The sequence below is a fragment of the Theobroma cacao genome, chromosome 5, assembly GCF_000208745.1.
Source record: "Theobroma cacao cultivar B97-61/B2 chromosome 5, Criollo_cocoa_genome_V2, whole genome shotgun sequence".
Lineage (NCBI taxonomy): Eukaryota > Viridiplantae > Streptophyta > Magnoliopsida > Malvales > Malvaceae > Theobroma > Theobroma cacao.
This window is the reverse complement of record NC_030854.1, coordinates 29,868,076-29,892,702: the sequence shown is the minus strand read 5'-3', so window position 1 is coordinate 29,892,702 and position 24,627 is coordinate 29,868,076. Positions and strand designations below refer to the sequence as shown.

Genomic DNA, 24,627 nt, shown 5'->3' with positions numbered 1-24,627 from the left:
AAAGATTTAATTGAAAATAATAAAAAATAGTTTATTTGGATTTTTTTTAAATGATATACAAATTTTTTAGATATTATGTCACTATTATTTAATTATTTATTAACTTATTTTTTGCTAAAAAACATTAAATTGATGTATTTTGACTCTAGCTATCCTTGCTACGAAATAATAATCCTATTGTGTAAAAATTAAAAATAAAAATATAATAAATAAAGGACATGACACGAGTATGATATGCTTATACATAAATTAATTTATTTAAATATAAAAAATAAGTTATTTTATGGTTAAAGTACTTATTTAATCTTTGTACTTTGACGTTTTCTTCAATTTAATTATTCAACTTAAAATCATGATAATTTAATTTATTAATTTTAAAAATTACTTCAATTTTGTCCATTCAATGTTTTCAGTCCAAATTAACTGTTATAGTGCTTACGTCAATACTGACGTGGCATGTGAGGTGAATTCAAGTTGTTAATATAACACTAACATGTCAGCATGTCAACACTTACGTGGCACCGAATGCTGACATGGTATGTGAAATGGGTTCGGGGTTACTAACGTGGTATAAAAGATGCTTGTATAATTAGAGTTTTTAAAAGTATAAGAAGACTCTAAAACAATGTAGTAAAGAAAAAAAAAAACAAGAAATAATCAAAAATAAAAGCTTAAGCTTGATGGTAAGGGTTTGGTGTACTTATTGGAGAAGAAGGAAGAGAAGAAGAGAGTGAAGTGGTGTATCGTAATATCCATTTGAATGAGTGAAGTGGTAGCCTACGTCAGCATCATAACGTCCATTTGAACGAAAAATGTTGGAGAAGAAAAGAGTGAAGTGGTAGCCCACATCAGTATCGTAACGTCCATTTAAGTGAGTGAAGTGGTAGCGAGCTAGTAGCATACATCAATACTGTAACGTCCATTAGAATGGAAAAATGTTGAAAGAATTAAATTATCATGATTTTAAATAAAGATATTAAATTGAAAAAAATATTTAAGTACAAGAACTGAATGGAAACTTTAATTGTAATTTTATATATTTTGAATATTAATAATTCAATAAATAAGTTTAAATGCTCATTCAGATGAAATATGTTAGAGAATCAAATTGTCGTGACATTAAGTAGAAGAACTAAATTAAAGAAAACACCTAACTATATGAACTAAACGAGTACTTTAACCATTATTTTATACATTTTAAATATTAATAATTCAATAAATAAGTTCAAATGACTTGCTAATATATGTAAATAAAGTACATTAAGAAAGATGGCTTCCAAAAAGGGAGTTTCCTGTTTCGGTTTGGTTTGTATTAAGTATTGGATTGATTAAATATTTATTAATGTGTTAAACTAGTAAGACGAGTCAACCTGCAACATGAATATTTTCATGTTAAAATACAGATACGATTATACAAAATATTTGTCATCCTCGTGTCCAAAATTGTTGTGGGTTGAAAACAAACCCGCTTCCCCATCACTTTTTCGTGGGTTTGATATTGGGCCGGGGACCCGAATCCATGCTAGCCCCAAGAAAATATGATGTCCATTTTCCTTTTGGTCATTCAAAACCTTTCTTCTGTTGCCGAGAGGCTCACCTGACCGCTCTCCGCTTCTCTCTGCTGACAAACTACGAAGTCTCAACACGTATAGAGATTGAAGGTTTGGGTTTCAAGTTAATTTCATTTTGCTTTACTCGATTGAATTTCTAGGATTAATTATGCAGTCATTTCTGTCATTACAAATTCAGTATGTTTTCTTTCTCCTCTTCATGCAATTTCAACTTTGGGAATCTTAAGAATGCCCACCAAGATGTTATTAGGCTCGTTGTGCTGTGCCTACCAATGGAAGGAACTTTGTATTTTTGTTTCGCTATAGTAAGCTGATAGGCTTTGTTTTTGGATGTTTATAATAGGAGTGTATTGAGCACTTGTTCAATGCCTTTCTTGAGACCGGCTGATGTTATTTGAAACGTGTCTTGTGCCAACTATGGTGATCTTGTGATTCGTAACATGTTTTTAGCAACGGAGTTCTATGAATTTTGTTTCTTTATATGATTATGGTGACGACTTTGAAATTCCAGAATGACTACATTGCCTTGCTTCCTTGTAGTTGGTGTAATTTTCTTTACTTTTGCCTTTGCCTTGCTTTTGAATTTATTATGCATCACTGTTTATCCTATCAGCTCGAACAACTCAGTACTTCCTTCTTCATTTTGACTGCCCATTAATTCTTAATATTTGTAACTTGCCACTCTAGAGACAAGTTTTTCTTAAGTAGTATATTTGGAAGTCATGTATGAATAAAAGTTTTCGGTGGTCCAATGATGCATAAGATTTAACATTTCGGTAGAGATTGTGATCTCTCTGGTGCAGCATGGGTTTTTTAGGAATAGCCTGGTGATTGACAATTTTGAAAGCACTAAAGTTTTCACACTCATCGAGGTTGGAGATATGAAGTTAATGGCAGAAAAGATTTGATGTTTTAAGCTTTAACACACTGAGTCTACAGTTTCTCTGTTTGCAGTTTATGGCCTGTCAAGTGGGAAGAATGTATCTTCAGGCAGGTTTGTCAATATTGGAGAATGAAGTCCTTGAAAGTTCATGTATGACCCTTGCGACTTGTGCAATACAGAGGTGGATCATTGAGCCTAGTATATGTGGACAAGCTTCAAAGATTGGCTTAAAGTCTGCACTGTTTCCCAAAAAGAGGTATAGTTTGAACTTTATCAAAATTTTGAGCTGCTGAAGGGTTTCTATGGTCAGAAAGGCCATGATCATGAAAGCTTCAGGTAATAGTACTAGCTAGCAAGATATCTCTCTTTGTGATGTTACATTATTGTTAACTCAACTATGACCTATTCCATTAATGTATAAGTAGACTTGAATTTAGATATGTACTTTAATTAAAAATAGAACTGGCTTCTGACTTAGATGCTGTTAGCTGATGTTCTGATTGTTCCCTGGTTATCTGAATTATTGTTAGATGCCCTTTTGAACAAGTCATTTGTTTTTCTCCCCTTGAAACAGTTTTTCAACAAGAAAAAGACATGGTTGGAAAATAGCCTTTGCCTTAGACACTGGTGGGGTTTCTGGAGATGGTGGAGAAGATAGTCTCAACAGTGACAGCTCTAATCTTGGTGGTACTCGACTGGGCAGGATAGTAAGTGCAGGCAGCAGACAGCTATTAGAGAAGCTGAACTCAGCAAGAAAGAACTTCCCCATGAAGGTATTTCTCCTTCTGTTGGGTTTCTACACGGCAAATGCATTGGCAACTATTCTTGGCCAGACAGGTGATTGGGATGTATTAGTTGCCGGGGTTGTTGTTGCTGCCATTGAGGGGATTGGCATGCTTATGTACAGAAAGCCTCCTTCTTTAAAGACTGGAAGATTGCAGTCGTTTGTGGTAATGGTTAACTATTGGAAAGCTGGTGTGTGCTTAGGTCTTTTTGTGGATGCTTTCAAATTAGGTAGTTAAAGATGAACTTCCATATCCTCTTCTGATAGGGTTGGGGGTTCTTTTTCAATGTATTCTGCATCTCTTATAACAGCCCAGGTTCAATTGATAGATGTGCAATTAGGTGAGAAATGTATCATAACTGTTGTCAATGTAATGTGCAAATAAATTTTTTTCGATCTTTCTCTTTCCCAGTTGAACCAAGAAACCATGCATTTCTTTTCTGCCTCGACGTCCCTGCTTCTCCCTTCTCCGTTTGTTTTTGCCCTTGAAGGGATATTTTGATGATTATGACTGAATTGCGGCAAACAGATTCAATAGAGACATGTTCAATTGTTATTGTGTTTTTATAGAGATGTTAAATCGTTATCATGTTTTTGTCGCCTATTGTATTTTCATAGACATTCAGGTAGATGTAACAAATGTGGCTTCCGACTTTCCATCAATAGCGTCTTGTGACCGCTAAGTTTTATTTGAGGTATATTGTTTGCTACATTCATACAAGGGCAGGCCCTTTTTACTGTTGTACTTAATAGGGGTTTGTATAACTGTCATGGCATGGTAAGTTTGGAAAACAGTTGTGCTGCTGTAATTCTCATCGAAAATTAACATTATTGTCTTATCTGTCAAAACAAGAAGTGAACATATGCAGTGGAAACAACCATTGATAATCACAGCCTTACAGGAACAAATTTAATCAGATAAAACAGAGCAGGAAGTGGTACAAAAATGCATTCACTCATCATCTCTGACATTTACTTCCTTATATTCTTTTGTGCCTTTCAAGAAACATTCTTTAAACAATTGAGGATCTAAGATGTTGAAATCTTTTGTTTGCTCTGATACAAATGTGTTTTGGTCTTTCCTTACCTTCTTCCTACAATGCATCTTTGGTTAAAGATGTGCATTGACCTTCAATCCCCGTACGTGAGATCAAACTGTTTGAGGCACGGTTAGCTCTAGGGAGAAACCTGCCAAACACTGAATAGAATCTTGCAACTCTACACTACATCAACAGACAAGAATGCATTGGCCCGACAAGCACACACCTACAATGGCGTTGCAGCTAAGAATTATGCAATCATTTCATTTGGCATTTCACCAGCGAGCCAGAAATGTAAGCTAATCTAGTTGATGAGTACTTTGGCCACACAGACACTAAAAACTTTAATCTTTTTTAGAGGAAAAAGCATGAAAACCAAGAATGCTCTCCAGTTTGCTCAATGCAGGAGAGAAATCAAAATGTCTTTTTGAAAATTCAACTACTAGAATTTACATCTATTTTTCAGATGTTTTGTGCTACAATATTTTGCTTGTTCTTTCGTATTTTAGATTTGCACACGATGCACTGAAAAGCTTTACTTGATAGCCAAAGGAAGTAGACTTTGTGAGTACAGAAAATTAAATCAAGCTAATTATTTTCCTCAATGAGTAAAATTTACAAAACTAATATACAAGGTTGGGCTCTTGGGAACTGCAAAACAAGAAACTGGACGTAGAATTAATCTATTGAACATGCTTTACGTGATAAAATATTCTTTTCAGCATGGAACAAAAGCCCAAAGGAATATGCACATTTTGCATTGCAATAGCAAAAGTACCTGAGGTTCAGAAGGTTAGCCCCTCCAGCTTCAATATTGTTCACACTATCTATTTTTCCCTTCAGATTCAATCTTATTCACGCTATCTACTATGTACTGGATCCTTTTTGATAGGCCCTGTGTGTGCTCCTCAATGTGATTGAATAGAAGGTCTATGAATCTTCTAAGTGAAGCGGAGCGCTTTCTTTCAACCAGAAGCTGTTGAGTTAGTTCTTGAACTCTCTTGTCTTCATTCTACAGGACAACAAATAGGAGAAGCAAAAACCATATGAGCAACTTAGTTGATTAATAAGGCCTAATGTTTACTTGGCCTGATTGTACAGTTTAGCATGGTCTCTAATCAAATCATATGTCCTAAAGCAATTTGTAACATTACATGTATGTCGGTATGTATGCGCATGCATAACAGAGGACGAAAAAACTCATCTTTTTAAACTAGCATCAGATAGCATGGACTTCTTACACATTTGATAACAAGTCCTCTAACTTTGATGAAAATTTATGTGACCTTAAAATTTGGAGTATAAGGAAATTTTACCCACAGTGTATAAGTTTGCAGAAAAAGTGATAAAACTTAATTCTAAATAAAATCAGAATGACAAGTGCACTTATAAGGCAAGAGATTGATGGACAAAATTAATTAATCCTGCACAAATATCAAAAAAGGTAGACCGAGGGATAGCCTAATTAGAAGCCAGCCTTCTCCTCTGAAATGAAGGTCCCAAGGTCAAATGATGCGTGTTCAAAGCTATATGGAGAAAAAAGAAAAAAGGAGTTGCAAAGACATGATTCAATCCTGCAGAAATGACAGTGCAAGAATCAGACAGTTCCATAACACACCAGAACCACCGGATTAAATCACAGTAAAATATCTGAAAATGAATTTCATGTAAAAGTAATTGAAGGAACTTCAGTTCCAAATCCAATATTCAAATTCCAAATTGCATGCTATTGAGTAACCGGAAACGAATTAAGTGATTACTAGCTTGCAGTCAAAGAGGTAAACTACCTTGCCGCTGGTGATTAAGCAATTAGTGGGAAGCCTAATTAAAGTAACAAGGTTATTTTATCAAAATTTAATGTGCTGTTGTGTTTTCTGTTTTATTTAATACGTTTTATTTTCTATTATTTTTAAATAAAAAGTGATAAACAGTAAAGCACTTTCCTATAACTCCTGATAAAGCAATAAGCAAATAACTTAAGATTCCTAGACAGGATGGGGATTGGCATCAATAGCTCAAGTCAAGGCAATCAAAAAATTTAGCGCAAAACTGGCATTTAGGTCAGGTAAACCAAGGCTCAAGGACATCTTCAGTTAATGAAAATTAAGAGACATCTTCATTTAATTAGATAATATTTGGTTTTCTTTAGTGTCCAAACTGAATTTGATATGCGTCAAGTACCAAAAGAGAAGTAGCCATTGTAGCAAGATGCAAAAATTGAAAATCATTACATAACAAATTAAATAACAACTTTAACAAGCACTTACTGGCATTTGATTGGAGATCAATGCCTTTTGAGCCTGGCAGCCAGCCAATGGATGAGTGTGCTCCTTTACGAACTTTGTAATGACCCATTTTCCAGTACTCATTTTCCTTATAGATATCATTGCTTTGCAACCCACCCTAGTAGGTGCCCGTGACCTAACATTCTTCACATCACGCCTATAAGGCTTTCGGTAACCCTCTTTGTTACATACAAGTGCTCGAGAAACAATGGATCCATCAATTTTAGATCGATTATGATAGTTCATACGGGTTATGAAACCCATCCGCATGCCATACGCACTATAAAATGCATGTGCTGCCGCTTCATTTTCGAACTCCTGACCTACATACGGTTCATCCCCTTCAACCACAGTTAACTGAACTCCAGAAGAATTTAGAGTTATTTTATCATTTTCTTCAACCTGGGAGCCATATTGAACAGAACTTCCGGCCATTGTTCCATCATTACCAAGTTGGTACTCAAATTTAGTTGCATTATCTAACACCTCACCACGAATATCATTATCAGTTTGTTCAAGTTGAACATCATTACCAAGCTGATGCCCCTTATCAGTTGAATCATCTAACACCTCACCACGAGTAACATTATCAGTTTGTTCAAGTTGAACATCATTATCAAGTTCAGTTTCCACTGCAATATATAAGAAAAAAAACAGCACGAAGGAATTACTTTCAATTCTTATAAGTATTAACACACTAACTGAAGCAGAAAGTATGTAAGTCCATCTCCACCCTCTACAATTAACCTGAGACAAAGATTTTCTGCTTAAAATTCAGAACTTTTAAATTCATTTCAATAGGAAACTACAATCGTCAAACTATGGTAGGTTCAAACAATTAACAGTGAATAATTTTTTTCCTTCTTTTGATAAAGTGCAGTGAACTTGGTAAATATATAATTAACATCACTTAGTGACATCATAAATACAAAAAAAAAAAAAGAACATAAAAGTTGGCAGAAACTCAACCTTTTTTATTTTATCTCATAATCTTTTCCATAAATCACATACATATCAGATCACCAAGATCACATGTTTCCACAAAATAAAGATTATAAAAGAAGGAGCTTTGAACTTAAAAAGCCCACAATTTTGATATTTAAGACAAACCCATTTCCTGATTCTAAAGACAAAATAATTACCAGCATTCAATTTTGGGTTTTGAAATTTATTCTAGAGTATTTACAGCCACTTGGATCAATCCTTAGACTAACTTCCCTCCAAAATTCTCATTACATAAGAAACATTAATTAAAATAATGTGGGAAAAAAAACTTACTGAATTTTATGGTTTTTACAGCTGAAGATCGAAAGATCATACACTGGGCTCCACATACATGCTTGAGAGAGTGAGAGAGAGAGAGAGAGAGAATTTTTCTGTTTGGTTAATGGGAAAAAAAAAATTCGAAGGAAACAGAGAAAAGAGCAGTTCACTGTCCGGTTCGTTACAATGCCACGTTTCAAATTATCAGAGCCGATGGTTCTGTCAATTTCCTAGGGGAACAGGAATGTGGACGGTTTAGATTGCGGGTGACAGGAATCGTCTATGATGTTCAAAGATACATTTGCCGATTCATGTGGGTCCTAAGAAGAATTTACAGAAATACAAACGAATAGTTTTTATTAACATTTATATGAAAATAATTGGATGAGTAGCAGTCTTAACTCTTAAGTTATATATATACGTGTAACACTCTCTTTTTATAGTAAAAAAGAATATTATTTTCTTTTAAATACATTAGAGAATTATTTTATTTGATTGAATATGTATCACTATATCGTGTTATAAATAAGAAAAATAATCATTAATTTGAGTTCATTGAAAGGGATCTAAAATCCAATTATTTGCCATAATTATATAAAACAAAACCCTTCTTTGTGTTGATTGAGATAAAAATTAAACAAGAAAGTCTATGTGTAAAGAGACCCAAATTAGGATTGCATATGATTGGATTTTGAAAAGTATTATTGCTTTTTAAATGTTAAATTGAACCGAACGGAATTTCATCTATTCGAATTAATTAAGTTTTTTGTTTTTGAATTCAAATATTTTTAATTTTTAAATATTATCTTTAATTTATTTATTTAAATTTGAAATAAAATAAAATATTTATTCCCTAATTATAGTTTTCTTTACTAAACATGGAACAATTTCATGTGAGTGGCTTTATGAGCACTGAGAAGCAAAGGGGACTGTTTGCCTGAGTCACCATCAGTTGGGTCATATCTAATTGTGTATTGCTTACACCTTGAAGACAAAAAGGAAGTGATGAACTCCTTTTAATTTTATATTGTCATGCCACTCTTGTTTGTGGGTTCAATCAAAGGACACTTTAAGCTCCTCTTCTTGCTCACCAAGTGTGAAATGTTCCCTTTCGTTTCTGGGATGCCATTTCTATTTTCTAACCAAGTTCCTTATATCTTATGAACAATCAAGAATATATATATATATATATAATTCCCCAAAGACAACCTACTTTTGATCCAATGCTCATGATTGTTTTAAGAGTTTTTTTTTTAAATTTATTTATTTGATTAACTTAATCTCAACTATATATTAATCAAAACTGCCTAGATTAATGTACTTCTTCATTGCTTAATTCAACTAAAATAGCAAAAGAGAGGTGAGTTAGTAGAGGAGTTCATGAGTTAAGTTCAAACCAAATTTACTGAACCTCATATTTTTAACAATCAATTATGATTTTACGTGTTTTATTTATTTAATTATTATTTTATCATTAAAAAAAGAGACACCCAAAATCGACCATTGTTTCTGAATGCAGGGAATTGGAAGAGAAGGGTAAAGCTGATTCCCATATGGTTGGAGAAGGGTATGTTTCAAAGCTATCAAAAATGGTAGGGTATACACAAATGTATAAGACTAAAGTTCCCACGTTAATTTCATTTGGGCAGGCATCCTATTCCAAAGATATACGATTTGACTTTTTTTTCCTTCTTCTTCTTTCATGTAAAGAATCTAACAGCTAATGCAAAACATATATAGATGCAAAGATAATGGGAATCAGAATTAGATGCTTGGAAAAGAGATATATATATATATATATATATATATAGCCTTTCACTGTTTTAAAAAAGCCAAAACATCACTTTTGAAGGACAAGCACTAACTAAATCCATGCCCAATTTGTCCATACATAACCATGTCAAGCAAGTATATATTTTTTTATATGATTATTATGAGATCCATATGCTTTCATAGTTTAATAAACATATGTTATTTTCTAGGTATTAAACAAATGATATTTGGGTAGATTTTAAACAATATTTGCCCCGTGATCATGTATCCTTTGAACTATCTTGCAAGATGTTCATCACCAACCAACATTGGATCACTCACAATTTTATATAACTGGAGAAAATTCAATATAAAATTTGATCAAACATGTGTATATATATATATATGAGAAAATTATTAGGAATAATCTTTTTTAATAAAGGCATTTCAAAAACAACTATTAAAATAAATTTAACTGTTTTTAGTCATATTTAATCATGATTTGATAAAAATACCCTTAAAACTATTTTAAATAAATTAAACTATTCATCACGATTTCTCTCCATTTGTGCTTCAAATTGCTCTCTCTCACCATTCCACTTTCTCTAATTTTATCGATTTCTCTCTTCAACATTCGTTTGCTATGCTTTTAATTTCTCTCTCTCGTGTTTTTATATTTCTCTTTCTTGCGCTTTCAAGACACCAAGCGATAGTTTTGATGTGCTTGGGTGAGTGGCTATTTGGAGAATTTGGTTTTTAGGTATTTTGGATAAAACTAAAATGGTAGAAATGATCACATATATTTGAAATAGCTTTTAATTGGATCGATTCGGACCTAGACACCAATAAACTCAAAATTTTGAAATTTATAAACCTAGGTTTTCAAAGGAAAATTTTTTCGATTTTTGGTCGAAATAGGTGTTTTAGGTAAAAAAATTTGTGTTTTGATTTATGAAAACATGTTAAAAACACTTTAGGCATTAAAGTGTAACAAAATGTTTTTGAATATAACGTGTAACAATAATACTTTTTCAACATAACGTGCAACAACAATATTTTTATTTTCAATATGGCATGTAACAACCTAACCATGACATGTCATATGTTTTTGTATATGACGTGTAACAATCTAACCATAATGTGTCACATGTTTTTGTACATGACGTGTAACAACCTAACCATAACTTAACCATGGCGTGTTATATGTTTTTATATATGGCGTGTAACAATCTAACCATGACATGTCACATGTTTTTCTACATGACATGTAACAATCTAACCATGGCATGTTACATGTACAAAAACATGACGTATAACAATCTAACTATGGCATGTAACATATTTTTGTACATGAAGTGTAACATCATAACGTATAATTTCATTAAGGGTAATTTTATCCAACTTAACTGAAAATAGTTAAAATTATAAAGTGAGTTATTTTTGAAAACATCTTATCTATAAGGGTTATTTTTAAAAATTTTCCTATATATATTAATTAAGACTTAAAGCTTTTTTGGCCACCATACCATTGAGATAAAGTATTATATGGACTTCAAATTTTGAACAATTAAATTAAAAGAAGTTGTAATATTTTGGTGAAAGTACTTGAAGTTGATAAAATTTTAATAATATAATTAATTTGTCTTAATTAATCAAGTTTGAAATTTTTAGAGTATGGATTATGTATATCTAAATACATAATTCAGGTAATTATTTATAAAAATTACAAATGCAATTAATGATTATATTTTGTATAAGAAACTAATAAAATAAATCAAGCAAATCAGTATATAACTGGATTACTATTATCAGTATAATGGACTTAGCTAGAGTTTATAGTTGCCGCCAAAATGCTTATGCGGCTAATTAACCACCTCCAAACAGTAGTGGGAAGCAAAAGTTGATGTACCCTTGGGGTATATAAACATATATAGGCTTATGCCTCTCTCACCATCACTCTCATTCCTTAACAAGAGAAAATGGCTAAGAAGAAGCATGTTTTGAAGGAAGATGAAGAAGATGGTTCCAGCAGCAAACAAGTCTCTCGAGCAGACTTCCCTCCTGACTTTGTCTTCGGTGTTGCTACTTCTTCCTACCAGGTTTCTTCTTCTGCATGTCTTCTTGTTCATGTTTATCATCTTATTGCTCACAAATTCTGATCATATGTATTGATTCTTTGTAATAACTTGCTTTTAAGCGATTTCAAAGGGATAATGATCAGTTTTTATCTTTATATTCCTTTTCTCTTTCACTGTTGATCATTAATCTGAAATGAGTAAAAGGTCTTCCTTTACGTCCATACACCCCTTTGTATGCTCTATATAAATATATTGGTTCAGTTATATGATTGATGATTGTAATTCTACTTCTATATGTCATTGCATAATTTTTTTTTTGTATCATACCCTTTAATTTGATTAATTCATAGCTTCAAATATTTTGGTAAAATTTTTTTGAGAATCATTATTTTTGTGGGATGGCTTGAATTCCCTTGATGCATCACAAAGTTATTTGACTTGTTGATGTATTACTAAAATAAGGATAAATTACAGTAGCAACCTTTTATGGTTTTAAGTTTTCATTCCAAAACAAGCTATGTCATTAATTTTATTTAACAAAATTATCACGATATATTAAATTCAGAAAATATCTTTTCCATTCACACTTAAAAGATATTTTTATAATTTTTTTAAAGAAAATAATTGTGTAACTCTAACATAGAATGAAATATCTTGGCAATTTTTAAATGTTCTTAAAAGGACATAATTAGTGGAGTCTCTGCTCACTACTTGAACCAAAGACTCTATGACTTGTCTTGTCTCTGATTAAAAGACATCTTTCCCTCCTCTGCATATATATATATATATATATATATATATATATATATACGGGCCATATCAGGGCAACTTGCTTGAAATCTTCTATATAAAAGGTAAAGAAAAGACAGAACAGAGTAAGCCTGGACAAAATCAGAGTATTTAATTTCCTCTCACTGCAACTTGAGTTGAATTGCCTTGAACAAGACACACATCACAGGTGCTGCTATCTATTTATTAGGATCAGAGAGATGATCGGGCATCAACCCACTGGTTTCTTGTTTTCAGATTGAAGGAGGTTGCAAGGAGGGTGGCAGGGGTGCAAGCATATGGGACGTTTTTGCACACACTGAAGGTACGCATACTTGAATATAATAAAAAGCTCCTCATTTCTTAACCCTAACATACTAGTATGTATGTTCTAAAATAGCAGCTGACAACATGTTCTCCTTCTTTGAAGATTTTATTTATTCATTGTCTCCCTTAAAAGCCCTACCTGCAAATGATACTAACTCAAGTTACAAATTTTTTCTTTGTTTCATTAGGAAAAATTATTGATGGAAGCAATGCTGATGAGGCAGTGGATCATTACCACCGATACAAGGTTAGTATTATAGGCATTAGCTATGGTCGACTTGCCTTTTTTGCTTGGTTTTCCCCCCATATTTACTCTGCTGACTGCTAAACTTTGGCAGCTTTTACTTTTGGCCTTTGCATACATGAGCTGATATGCCTGCATATTTTGTTTTTATATTCATGCCCACCCAACCATTCGCTTTTGCCTATTTGTAAATTTCTTTTCTTTTTAGTGTCTAAAATTAATGGTGACATACAGGAAGACATCGATCTTATATCTGAGCTGGGGTTCAGTGCTTACAGATTTTCCATATCATGGCCTCGTATCTTCCCAGGTATGCCCATCTGCTCAAGATTTTAGTTTTAGTTTTAGTCTCAACTTTGCAGATGTATCATTACCATGGTAGAATATAATATAGCATTGAGCATTCATTTGGCATATGCTTGTTTTCCCCTATACTTTTGATGAATGATACGTAGATTTGGCTAACAGAGACTTGATTGTCTGGTAATCCAAGTGGGTTTTATTTATAGAATTGAGTAAACTCCTAACAATAAACTATCTGTACTAATTCAGAGCTTTTCCCCCAACAAAAAAGAAATACTGAACCAGTGATCTGAGCAGCAATTGCTTACAATAGATAAGATTGTGGATTTGCTCTGTACTTAGATAGTGAATCAGGTGGTACAAATGTGTGTAAAAGCTGTATGCATCAAAGTTTCAGCTTTAAGATACCCTTAATTATGCCAAAACAAAAATGCTGGAATCTGCTACAACTCTGACATAGAAAACAGAAGGGCAACTTTAAACTTGAAAGGTGGGTGGGGGGAATGCCATGTGTACTGTGCCTCTAAGCCATGGGACTGCAATGGGGTATGGGTTATGAGTATTTCTTTGAAGAGCAAAACATTATAATATGAGGATTGTTTCTAATTTTAGTCCATGACTTCATCAATCATCATGTTCACAAAGAGTTATAGAACAGTCACTTATTTGATGACCTTAATTGCTTTATCTTTATAGTGTTACTTGCAGCATGTTCATGATAAAATATGGATACTTTTGCATTGATACTTGCAGATGGTTTGGGAACCAAAGTGAATGAGGAGGGAATTGCTTTCTACAACAATGTGATTGATGCCCTTCTTGAAAAGGGTATGATGCTATTTGTGCTTCATTTCTTTCTAAATGCAATAGCTGACATACATTTTAAAGAACATTGGCTTTACACTTACAGATATCGAGCCCTATGTGACTTTGCATCATTGGGATCTTCCATTGCATCTTCATGATTCAATGGGGGGGTGGTTAAATAAGCAAATTGTGTAAGTGTTTACATTATGAATAAATTTTTTTTTTTTTATTTTGGTGGAAGTTTTGATATGTTTAATGTATTTTTTTTAATTTACTTGCATATTATTATACTGTAAAAACAGAGAATGTATAGATTACAATATAAATCATATCATTTATCAAATATATGTCCTAATATCACCATTTACTATTTTTGTAGCATATATATAAAAAAATTTTTTAATACCTTTTTCTATGTAAGCGAGCATGCATGGATGCAATAATGTTTTAAAGTCATATTCTAGTTATTTTCATCTTTTATAGAATCTAAAAGAAAACTAAATTTATTGAATTGTTTATATCTCATTGCTTGTTTTAATATTTTTAATAGAATTTATAAAAAAAATCAATTATTGTCCTAAGATATTGAATATATAGTTATCAAACAAATTTTTTAATAGTACCATCACCAATCAAATCTTTTACTTAGAAAGCATATGATATAATATAACATATATCATTCAAAATTAATTCAAATTCAATAGCAAAAGGATGAGTTTAAATAATAAGAAAATAAAAATCACAAAATGAAGGAAAGAAAACAACAATTCTTTTATCTAATTCAATTATAATATATGAGGTGATGTCAATTTTTTTTTCACTTATTATATATTAAATAATAAACATTTGGTACTATAACTTTAGGCATGAGAAATTAATTCAATTTGGAGTCCAAGTATTTATTAAAGTCCCTAACTAGTGTATATATATATATATAAGGATTAGATAATAATGGAGAACACGTGAAAGAATTACCACAAAAAAGGATAATGGCAAACATAATCATTCAAATATAATAGCACAAGGATGACATTAGAGTAATACAAAAGTAAACATATATTAAAACAAAAAACACAAACTATATTAAATTGATACTATTAGTCAATGAAAATATCTTTATATTGCAGTTACCATGTATATATATTTAGCTGGACATAAAAGTTATTGAAACTCACCAATTATGTAATTTCATAGTTGTTTAAACTCTTTAATGATTCAACGGAATAAGGATTCTCATTAAGAATAAATTATTAATTGAGGAAAACTTATTTAAATAAGGATTTCAATTAATTAGAAAATAAATAAAAAATAATCAGCATTTTAATTTAATAAGAATTTTCATTATTTACACTTGTAAATTCGATACTTTTATATACAAAATAATGGTAATGATTTAAGCTCATCCTATGATAAGTTTCGTGCATGCTTTTTAGCATGAATGATTTGCTTCATCCATTTCTTTGTGTCTTGAGCATTAATGAAGGCAATATCTTATTGAATTATGCTTTCTTGGCGTGGCATTGTTAAGCTTTTCCATCTCATGCAACATTTAAGGAGTAATAGACGTTATTCATCTGGACAATGTCCAGAGAATACTTTGCTATCTATGCAGATACTTGCTTTGCACATTTCGGTGATAGAGTCAAGACCTGGACTACAATAAATGAGCCACTGCATATTGCTGTGGGAGGATATGATACTGGAACATCTGCTCCTGGTAGAAGTGAAAATTCATCAACAGAAACATATTTAGCTGCACACCATATGATTTTGGCGAATGCTGCGGCTGTTTCCTTATACCATAGCAAGTACAAGGTACAATACTTTACTACTACTGCGATTCTTCTTTTGATTAACTTAGTTACCTTTTTGAAAACATTCTATACTTTCATGCTGTTTTCACTTCTTCTTTTAGCATTTTCTTATTTTTGTTCACATAATGTAATGGCATGATCTCTTTGTCTGGTTTCTCGGCTGTGATTTGACATTTCAAATGATCAGAGTTGTATACAGAGATGCTGTCCAGTGGAAAGAACTAGTTATTTGCATTGACTGGGGAAAATAAACTAAAATAGTTGCATGGCTATCAAAGTAACCGGCTATTTTGCTGTTGCTGCTGTTGTTGTACCTATTTTGTAGGATAAGCAAGGGGGGCAGATAGGAATAGTGCTGGATTGTGAATGGGCAGAGGCTAATTCAGAGAAATTGGAGGACAAATGTGCTGCAGTTAGGCGTGTTGAATTTCAGCTTGGATGGTAGTTTCTCTCATACTCCATCAGTGTCACTATTTCTTCTATAAGAAAAGATTAAAGATCTGAATGCATTCACCTATATGCACTTGAATTGTAAAGCACAAAATAGAAAGAGCTTACTGTTTGTAAAATTCATAAATTTTCCATTGGAATTTAATTTTGAAGCATGCACCGTGAATTGTTTTTGAAACTCTGGTTGATCACACTTATCTGAAAATGGATATGTGAGAGCATCTGAATTTTATATCCTCATGCTGTTATTTTCTTAGTGCTTTTTCTAGGTACAGAGCTTATTCTAATATATTGCACACTGGGATTACACAAATAGGATAAGAAGCTGTTGATGTTTTTGACTGACCTCTGTGACTTAGAGGTTCTTGATCTATGATCAAATGCTGAAACTGTTTGTTTTCAAATACTGCTTTTCTAATCGTGTTTATATACTAAGTATCACAAAATAAATCCTCATTTAGCTGGAATTCTACATTTCTTTGTTTTCTGGTATGATCAGACACTTAATCTATTCCAATTCTCTTGTGACACACTTAAACTCCACAAAATGTGTAAAAATCATATGAACTAAAGGACAACTTATCATTGAACCATTGTGAGTCAAAAGAAGAAAACACTTAGCTCCACTGTAGAACGGTTATATGGGTTGCACTGCAGGCAGGTTATCTGAAATCCCTTATTAAGTTATACCTCTGGTTTTGCTTGTCAGCTTTTTCAAATTTTACTCACTGCAACTGTGCCTGAATCTGGTTTTGGGATAGAAAATAGCTCATGTTACATGTTAATTCAGGGAAACATCTTATTTTTGCCCCGTTCTTCCTTTTCAAAAATCAACCATTTGGAGACCTTTCCTGCTGTTGTTTCAATGTACGTTTTGTTAACTGCTACAGGTTCTTGCACCCATTGTATTTTGGCGACTATCCTAAAAGCATGCGTGAGCGACTCGGGGATCAGCTTCCAGAGTTCACAGAGGAAGACCAGGAGTTACTTAGTAGCTTCATGGACTTTGTTGGTCTAAATCAGTATACGTCAAGGTTAGTTTCTCATGCAGCAGAGAGTGCTGAAGAAGGTCATTTTCACAAAGCACAACAGATTGAGAAAATTGGTAATGATCATCACTAGAATTGATTTCCAAAATTTCGCAACCATTTAATTAGGTTCTTCATCATATCATTAATGCTCTTGCTTATTGATTCAGTGGAATGGGAAGATGGCGAGATGATTGGTGAAAAGGTATGATACTCTGTCTCTCTCTGTCATGGGTACATGCCATAAGTATACTTAGTTTTGAGAGTACCATATATAGAATTTCCAGTCTTTGAACAGATTTTCTTTATGGCAGGCAGCATCAGACTGGCTCTATGTTGTTCCTTGGGGCATGCGGAAGGTTCTCAATTACATAGCAGATGCATACAGTAATTTGCCAATATATATTACTGAGAATGGTATGCAATTCTATGTAAATGATGAATTATTGTGTCTAATTTGCATAGAGCAAGAAATACTTATGAATTTGATATGAAAATTCATGATATCCCTCACAAAAATCTCTTTCATGCTTGAAATATGGGAGAGTTTGTCAAGCGGACAATTTAAACTTCATTTTTCATACAACATAGTTAGTTTCTACAGGTCAAGAGCTCTTGTTGATATGCCTTGGATTTATAAGATATAATAACTTCGATGCCTGCAATTTATTTAGGTATGGACGATGAGGAAAATGACACTGCCCCTCTCCCTGAGATGCTTGATGACAAACTGAGGGTTCGTTTTTACAAAGGATACCTTGCTGCCGTTGCTCAAGCAATCAAGTAAGTAAATACCCTTTCCACCTGATATTAACCTTCTATCTCTGATCATATATATGTATATAAACCAAAAAGTACTTCAAATAAAGAACTAGCATTCATCTGATTAAAATATACATTATGCATAGATTACCTCATTGTTGTTAGAGTTAAAAGCATGCATTGACTGAGCATGCATTAATGTTATCATTGTGTTCTTCGCTATGTATTTTGCTTCATTGTACTAGTTATTAAGTATATTATACCAGTGGTCATGAGGTGTCTTTGTGCATGTTCAGGTTAATAACATTAGTCCATTTTGTAAACAGGTGTTAACCATATAATGCTTGTATATATTATGTATTTGCTGATTAATGAAGCATCTTCCTCCTCCATCCGCTGCTCTGTTTTTTCTTCTTTCTCTCTACAAAACAGTCAAAACCACTGTTTTGTCATTTTCTTTTATTTTCATGTCAATTGTTTCGTCATGGAGAGCAAATAAATCATTGTGAATTTGATAAAAATATACTTCAAAAGGAAGAAATGATGAAATTTTTCCTTTTCTTTGGGTTGCATTGACAGCGATGGAGTTGATGTGAGGGGATATTTTGCCTGGTCATTGCTGGACAACTTTGAGTGGAGTCATGGCTACACCAAGCGCTTTGGTTTGGTATATGTGGATTACAAAAATGGCCTCACCCGGCATCCTAAATCATCTGCAATGTGGTTCAAGCAGTTCTTGAAAGGTGGAGGAAGTAACAAGGACAATGAAGAATGACAGCAGATACAATAACTTAACTGCCAGCCACCAATTACTATTAGTACTTCAGCATGTTCATCTGGATGCTCATAATTTGAGCAAATAAAGCTTGTGGACCTTTTTCTTTTTTCAGTTAAGTCTTTGAATAAATGTGGCTGGCGATTATTTATCCGCCATCAAGAAATCCTCCTGTAATTGTTTCTGGTTATATCAATTTAACAAGCTCTAGATCAATGCCATAAGATGACATTTACTGTCATCAATAATTTTTCGGTGATAGTAAATAATAGGGAAATTGACACCGATATTGATAAGCAGAGGAAAAGAAAGATCTGTTTCAATCTTAGATGAAGAAATGAGAAAGAAGAAGTGGGAAACAGATGAAGAAGCGAGGAAGAGAGGAATAAGGTTGAGTAGAGAAGTGTGTTTTAATCGATCAGCTCTCCATGTTATTAAGATCCAAAGGTTAAAAAAGGTGTTTACACTGATGTAATGAATGATCCCTTCCTCCCCACATATCATATCAGACATCATGAAAAAACACTCCTACATGATGCACTTTCAATATGCCTATCAGTTAATTCCAATCACATGCATGCACTTAAAACACATGGATATATATGACAAATTTACAGAAAAGAGGAGAACAATCCCATTCTTTGTATCATAACTATATTATTCAAAATTACAAAGCCTGGTATTATAAAACTTTCCGAGGATCCATCTGAAGTTCCCAAAATTCATAGCCATTGAGGAACTCAACTCTCAAATGCTATTGCTGAACTTCAGTTCGGACCCTTAATTCTAAAATTGTCAAATGCTGCAGGGTTAGAGGATTTAAAAAGAAAAAAAAAGAGGCTGTCAACAAAAGGGGCCTATCTTCCTTAGTTGAATTAGTTAATGTAAGGAAGAAATCAAAGTTAAGAAATCAGATATGTATACATCCTTTTCTTTCCCTAGACCCATCTCTCTTCCAATCTCGTCTCTTATGTATCATTCCATACTGTGAAAGTTGGGGCTCCATGGCAGACAGCCATATTGCTAGACCTCTGTGCAATGGTAGGAACTGCAGTTGGCACCCAGTTGTTGCACGCTGAAGCTTGATCATATGAACTAGCCTTCACTCCACCTGTTGATGATTGCTGGGAAAGATAATACAAGTTCCTAGGATGATATGGATCAGCTGATCCATACATAGTTTCATAACCAAGTGTTTTCACTTCATTGTCTCCAAAGCCATTGCCTTGATTTTGGTTACTATCACTGGCTACTACTGTACCCATGGGGATCACGTATCCTCCATTGCCTCCATACCCGACCGCTTGGTAGCTACCACTAGCACCATTACTTCCAGCAGCATCTCCACCTCCGCCATTGCAATAGATGACAGAGTTAGAGCCAGAGCTATGCTCCATTGAAGAAGAGTCCATCGCCATGAGGTTGTGCAGAACTGAAGGCTGAAAAAAATTGTGGGTGCTTCCTAATTGTAGTTGATGAAGATCCTGGAAGGTGTGATTGGCATCAGAATCTTGCTCCTGCTTGCACCATACTCTTTGGCCATACGGGTAGTGCATGCTAAACGGCTGCGCTTGTTGAAATGCAATGGTAGGCCAGCCATGGTGTGCTGCACCATAATTGTTGATTCCATCAGTCAACTGGGAACTCATGTTATCGTCATCTACCCTTTGTACATCTAAAGCCATTTCTGCTTGCTCAACATCTTTCAATCGCTTTGCAGCTCCACCAATTGGCAATGTACTGCTCTCTAGTATGCTCTTAACATCATATCGACTCATATCAAAGTTGGTTACAGCATTCAGTCCTCGGAATTTTATTGCTGCAATGTCATAGGCTTCTGCTGCCTCTTCTTGCGTACCTATATAATTTTTTATCACAAAAAAACAACCGTCACTCGACATGACCATCTAAAACATCCCCTCCAAAGAAGTTTACAGTGTATGCTACGTCAACAAACAAAATTGATTATCGAGAGAACAAATCATCAAATTCAATGATTGAGTTGAGCAGTTCAATTTGCCAGTACCATTATTTGAAACTTTTCTAGCTATTCGCCAAAACATCCTATAAAGCTTAAACACGTATGAAAGATCAAAAATGCAGAACTCAAACTTACTGAATGTCCCCAAGTAAAGGTCCTTGTTTCCAGCAACTCTTCCAATCCTTGCTTGCCATCTTCCATGTTGGTGGTGCCTGTTTTCAACCAAATTACAATGTTAATTAGTATCAAAACCTTGATATTCTTCATAGCAAAGTTTCTACAATGAACTCATTAGGACACCAAAAATATGATAATAAACAAAGAACAAAGCCTGCATTGTTAATTATAATCATGAATTAAGTGTTTTTTAAAGAAAAAAAATTGTAATTTTTCTCTTCCCTTATAAGGAGAATATATTAATTCCAAAGTGCAAAACATCTAGCCTAGTGCAATTGTTTGTTTATCCTTTGTTAAGAGCCTAAGGTTTTATCACATACTGAAAATGATTATGTTTAATTTTGCATATCACATTACCTTGTGACTCCCCTATAGATAGATGCTCCTCGAGAAAATCCACTACTCTTCCTGCATCAAAACCACACGTAAAGTTCAACCATTCATGCATTTGATGTCTGTTTGCTCCATCAAAGATAGATTATAAGGCCATTGTTTGTCCAGTGCTATACCTTCGCAGAGACGCAACATACTCCTGCCTGGTCATGTGCTTCATTTCTTCCAACTCCTTTTCATAGTTGCTAATCTGTAATTAAAATATAGTGTGTGTGTGTATATATAAATATTATAAAAAAAAGAGAAGATTTACTAATAATGAACAAAACCCATAAATTTAGGCAATATTCAACCCAAAAAAACTACCTTACTTTTCTCCCATTACATGACAAAATTCCTATTAATGGGGATGCCTTTTAGGAGCACAAGAACATGTACAGTTGCTCAGAGTAATATAAAACTCCCAAGACTTTTTTCCCCCCATTTTGTTTGGCTAAAGTAACTGCATGTCAATGGCAGTGAGAACATGGGGCAAATTTACAGGAACTCGTTTTCCCGAGAGAATGAATCCAAATGTACGAAGAGAGGAGAAAAGTAGGCAATTAATGCACTATATATCAATGCTTTAACCTTATTCCAGTTTGGGGAACAAAAGTGGAAACTTACAGGGAAATTTGTTGTTGTTGTGGTTCCCCAGTACTTCAGTGCTGCTAAATCATAAGCTCTGGCTGCCTTTTCTTCTTTGTCATAGCCTCCTATAAACCAAAAAGAAAAAGCATGAGAAACTTCATCAAACTAAATCACCAACTCACAAATGGAATAACCTAATCTCAGGAGTGTTTGTCCTTTTGTACTTACCCAAATAAACTGCAAGTATGTTGAGGAAGCCCCACATCAAATCATGTGAAAATGCAGAAAATGGAGTCAGGAGTTTGTAAATAATAATAAATAATAAAAGTAAAAAATCATTCATTAAAAATGAAGGAAAAAAAGCAAATTCCAGTGCCTTGTGTATGTAGTGCTAGAAGTATCCAGGCTTTACCGACAAAGAAGTTTTTATAAAAAAAAAAAATTGATAGGAGGTCCATCAAGTAGAGCAATCACAACGTATTACCTTGCCTTCCTTTACGGGTTTGTCCTTCTCTTCTGCAACTATTATCCCACAAATGAGCCTCATATCTGCCAGTCCATCTATGCCTGCAATAAGCAAAACCCTAAAATCTTTATAAAATAACACAAAAATAAAGGGCAAAATAAAAAATGATAACGAAAAACAAAAGACTTCATGGTTTTATATGCACAGAAAATAATAATATAACCTGGTTACACCACGGTATATGGAAGTTCGTTGGCCAAAAGTGTCAATAGATTTCCTTGGCATCGCTTCAATTGCACCGCTTTCGCTATCCATACCTGTCGGTGTCTTCTGCTGCTTATTATTATCAGAGGAAGAGCTCTCTCCACCGCTTCCGCCGCCAGTGCTTGAGGTAAGGAGGGGCAAAGGAGAGCCTGTTTGTGAACCAGTGCTCATTGAAAGAGACAAAGATTGTGAAGCACCGCCATTGTTTTTTGCCTCTGGTTGAGGCGGTGCTGGTTGGTTCCTTAACCAAGTCTTGATCATGGATAAACCAATGGAGCTACTGCCGTTGCCGGTGTTGATATTGGTGTTATTATTATTGTTTTTATTGTTGTTGTTGTCGTTGTCATCCCCACCGTTGCTTGTTCTTGCGTTAGTCGTATCCTCCGATGGGAGCTGCAATGAACAGTTGGGAAACATGTATTCTCCAGTGGTAGTGTTGTACATGGTGTTGCAACCATGGAGCTTATTCTGTTGATGATTGGAGAAAGAGTGGTTTCCGAGGAAGTTTTCAAGCTTTGGTTCCTGGTTGCTTTGATCAAGGCTCTGGCCATTGCATGAACTACCCATCAACATGGAAAGCTCTGAGCTTGTCTTGTAGTTTCCATCTGAGTTCATGCCTAAACCCTTCATATTCCAATCTGCAAGGGAAAAAAAAAAGAGACTACCAATATCAAACATTTGAATACTAGTTATTAAGGAAATGAAGTTTTTTTCTTCTTTTAATATGATTGAAAAACAAAAAGAATGGTTAGGGTTTTGGTGCTTCAGCCTTTGACATGAGAGAAAGATGAGAAAGTGCGGGTGTGCTTTGATGGAGCGAAGCAAACCGAACCTTGGGATTGATTGTTTCGGTTGAAGGCTTCAAGTATGCCAAAAGGGGGAGGGAGATTGAGAGAAGGGGCCGAGGAGTCCGAAGTGAGATCGAAACACTCGCCAGACACATCGGCTCCGGAGATGTCATCGGAGTTGAAACCGAGGCGAGAGACTGCGGTTTGAGAGTGATGGTCTTGATCAACAGTTTGTGATGGGAGTTCTTGAGGTGACAACGAAAAAGCCAACCAGTTGTTCATGGAAGCCATAAAACTGAAACGACAGGTTTGAAAGATTGCTGCTTTTATGGTTCACTGATAAGCAAAGAGAGATGAGGAATTAGTTCATGCATGAAAGTAGTACTAGAGGCGGAAGTGAAGTGACAGAAACCTTGGAGTGGTAAAGAAGAAAAGAAAGAAGAGGAAAGGTCAAAAAATTTGAAGAGAAATCATCTCTTCCAAAGCAAAAGATGAAGACTTATATAACCCGTTCATGAACTACAATCATAAATGGGGCACCCTTCCATTTCAAGGGCAGTCTTAGAAAATGATTCTACTAGATAGTTGGGTTGAGAAAGGGTTAGTCTTGTATTTGTCACGTGTGGAGAGAAACTAGTTATCAAGAAAGCAAGGAGGTGCCCAAATCACTATAAAAGGAGGATTTGAGATGATCTTTTCACAATCTTTCTCTTTTGAGACATCCTTAAAGGTCTATTACAAACCAAACTTTCTCTCTCACTTGCTCCCCTTTGTTTAGAAAGGATTGTCTTAGAAGAAAAAGAATATAATCAAAAGGTGGAGGACAGAAGAGTTAGAAAATGTTCTGGTTGCAATCTAAGAATAGGCAAGTTGAGCTTATCTTCATGCCTCTAATAGATAGTTGAAGTTATTTTTTATACATATACATAGCCTTACAAGGGCTAACACACATGGGTCATAAACCTATGAAAGCATGTGGTTTCGTAAACTTAAAACAAACTTGTATTCTCCCCCTTAATTTGGACTTCAAAGATAGACAGATATATCCATCCTT

The 24,627-nt window shown here is 34.0% G+C and overlaps 4 protein-coding genes across 9 annotated transcripts; 2 read left to right on the top strand and 2 right to left on the bottom strand.

Moving 5' to 3' along the window:
- Nucleotides 1,546-3,636, top strand: LOC18599265 (ycf20-like protein). Of its 4 annotated transcripts, none has more exons than XM_007029161.2 (3): nt 1,546-1,661; nt 2,526-2,710; nt 3,029-3,636. In XM_007029161.2, the coding sequence occupies exons 2-3, from the start codon at nt 2,529-2,531 to the stop codon at nt 3,474-3,476; spliced, it is 630 nt and encodes a 209-aa protein (XP_007029223.1). In that variant the 5' UTR covers nt 1,546-1,661; nt 2,526-2,528; the 3' UTR covers nt 3,477-3,636. The 4 variants fall into 4 exon arrangements, 3 of the variants coding, with proteins under 3 accessions (XP_007029223.1, XP_017976231.1, XP_017976230.1); XM_018120742.1 differs by having other exon boundaries at nt 1,562-1,661; nt 2,511-2,710; XM_018120741.1 differs by lacking the exon at nt 1,546-1,661 and having other exon boundaries at nt 1,680-2,710.
- LOC18599264 (protein FAR1-RELATED SEQUENCE 5) lies at nt 4,135-7,955 on the bottom strand. 3 transcript variants are annotated; one of them, XM_018120748.1, is made up of 4 exons: nt 7,842-7,955; nt 6,546-7,195; nt 5,057-5,290; nt 4,135-4,504 (listed from the first exon to the last, which is right to left on the bottom strand). In XM_018120748.1, the coding sequence occupies exons 1-3, from the start codon at nt 7,879-7,881 to the stop codon at nt 5,102-5,104; spliced, it is 879 nt and encodes a 292-aa protein (XP_017976237.1). In that variant the 5' UTR covers nt 7,882-7,955; the 3' UTR covers nt 4,135-4,504; nt 5,057-5,101. The 3 variants fall into 3 exon arrangements, with proteins under 3 accessions (XP_017976237.1, XP_017976238.1, XP_017976236.1); XM_018120749.1 differs by having other exon boundaries at nt 4,135-4,393; XM_018120747.1 differs by lacking the exon at nt 4,135-4,504 and having other exon boundaries at nt 4,818-5,290.
- LOC18599263 (beta-glucosidase 42) lies at nt 11,526-19,174 on the top strand. Its single transcript, XM_007029159.2, has 13 exons — nt 11,526-11,677; nt 12,683-12,749; nt 12,940-12,998; nt 13,230-13,305; nt 14,052-14,126; nt 14,209-14,296; nt 15,695-15,920; nt 16,245-16,360; nt 17,260-17,474; nt 17,568-17,602; nt 17,712-17,814; nt 18,072-18,180; nt 18,739-19,174. Exons 1-13 carry the CDS (start codon nt 11,558-11,560, stop codon nt 18,932-18,934), a joined length of 1,485 nt encoding a protein of 494 aa, XP_007029221.2. The 5' UTR covers nt 11,526-11,557; the 3' UTR covers nt 18,935-19,174.
- Nucleotides 19,701-23,864, bottom strand: LOC18599262 (AP2-like ethylene-responsive transcription factor BBM). Its single transcript, XM_018121249.1, has 10 exons — nt 23,618-23,864; nt 22,745-23,423; nt 22,540-22,622; nt 22,284-22,292; nt 22,092-22,180; nt 21,602-21,675; nt 21,450-21,500; nt 21,051-21,127; nt 20,283-20,792; nt 19,701-20,222 (listed from the first exon to the last, which is right to left on the bottom strand). Exons 1-10 carry the CDS (start codon nt 23,862-23,864, stop codon nt 19,903-19,905), a joined length of 2,139 nt encoding a protein of 712 aa, XP_017976738.1. The 3' UTR covers nt 19,701-19,902.

Bases quoted from the DNA above. Each gene is read 5' to 3' on its own strand.
- LOC18599265 (XM_007029161.2), top strand. From the start codon at position 2,529: ATGGCCTGTCAAGTGGGAAGAATGTATCTTCAGGCAGGTTTGTCAATA. The intron at 2,711-3,028 runs GTATAGTTTGAA...CCCTTGAAACAG, and splicing joins GCACTGTTTCCCAAAAAGAG to TTTTTCAACAAGAAAAAGAC.
- LOC18599264 (XM_018120748.1), bottom strand. From the start codon at position 7,881: ATGATCTTTCGATCTTCAGCTGTAAAAACCATAAAATTCA. The intron at 7,196-7,841 runs GTAAGTTTTTTT...TATATATTGCAG, and splicing joins TGTAAAAACCATAAAATTCA to TGGAAACTGAACTTGATAAT. The intron at 5,291-6,545 runs GTAAGTGCTTGT...GTTGTCCTGTAG, and splicing joins TGATCTCCAATCAAATGCCA to AATGAAGACAAGAGAGTTCA.
- LOC18599263 (XM_007029159.2), top strand. From the start codon at position 11,558: ATGGCTAAGAAGAAGCATGTTTTGAAGGAAGATGAAGAAGATGGTTCC. The intron at 13,306-14,051 runs GTATGCCCATCT...TGATACTTGCAG, and splicing joins ATGGCCTCGTATCTTCCCAG to ATGGTTTGGGAACCAAAGTG. The intron at 17,475-17,567 runs GTAATGATCATC...TTATTGATTCAG, and splicing joins ACAACAGATTGAGAAAATTG to TGGAATGGGAAGATGGCGAG.
- LOC18599262 (XM_018121249.1), bottom strand. From the start codon at position 23,864: ATGGCTTCCATGAACAACTGGTTGGCTTTTTCGTTGTCACCTCAAGAA. The intron at 22,623-22,744 runs GTTATATTATTA...TGCTTATTGCAG, and splicing joins ATATACCGTGGTGTAACCAG to GCATAGATGGACTGGCAGAT. The intron at 20,793-21,050 runs GTAAGTTTGAGT...AAAATTATATAG, and splicing joins CCTTTACTTGGGGACATTCA to GTACGCAAGAAGAGGCAGCA.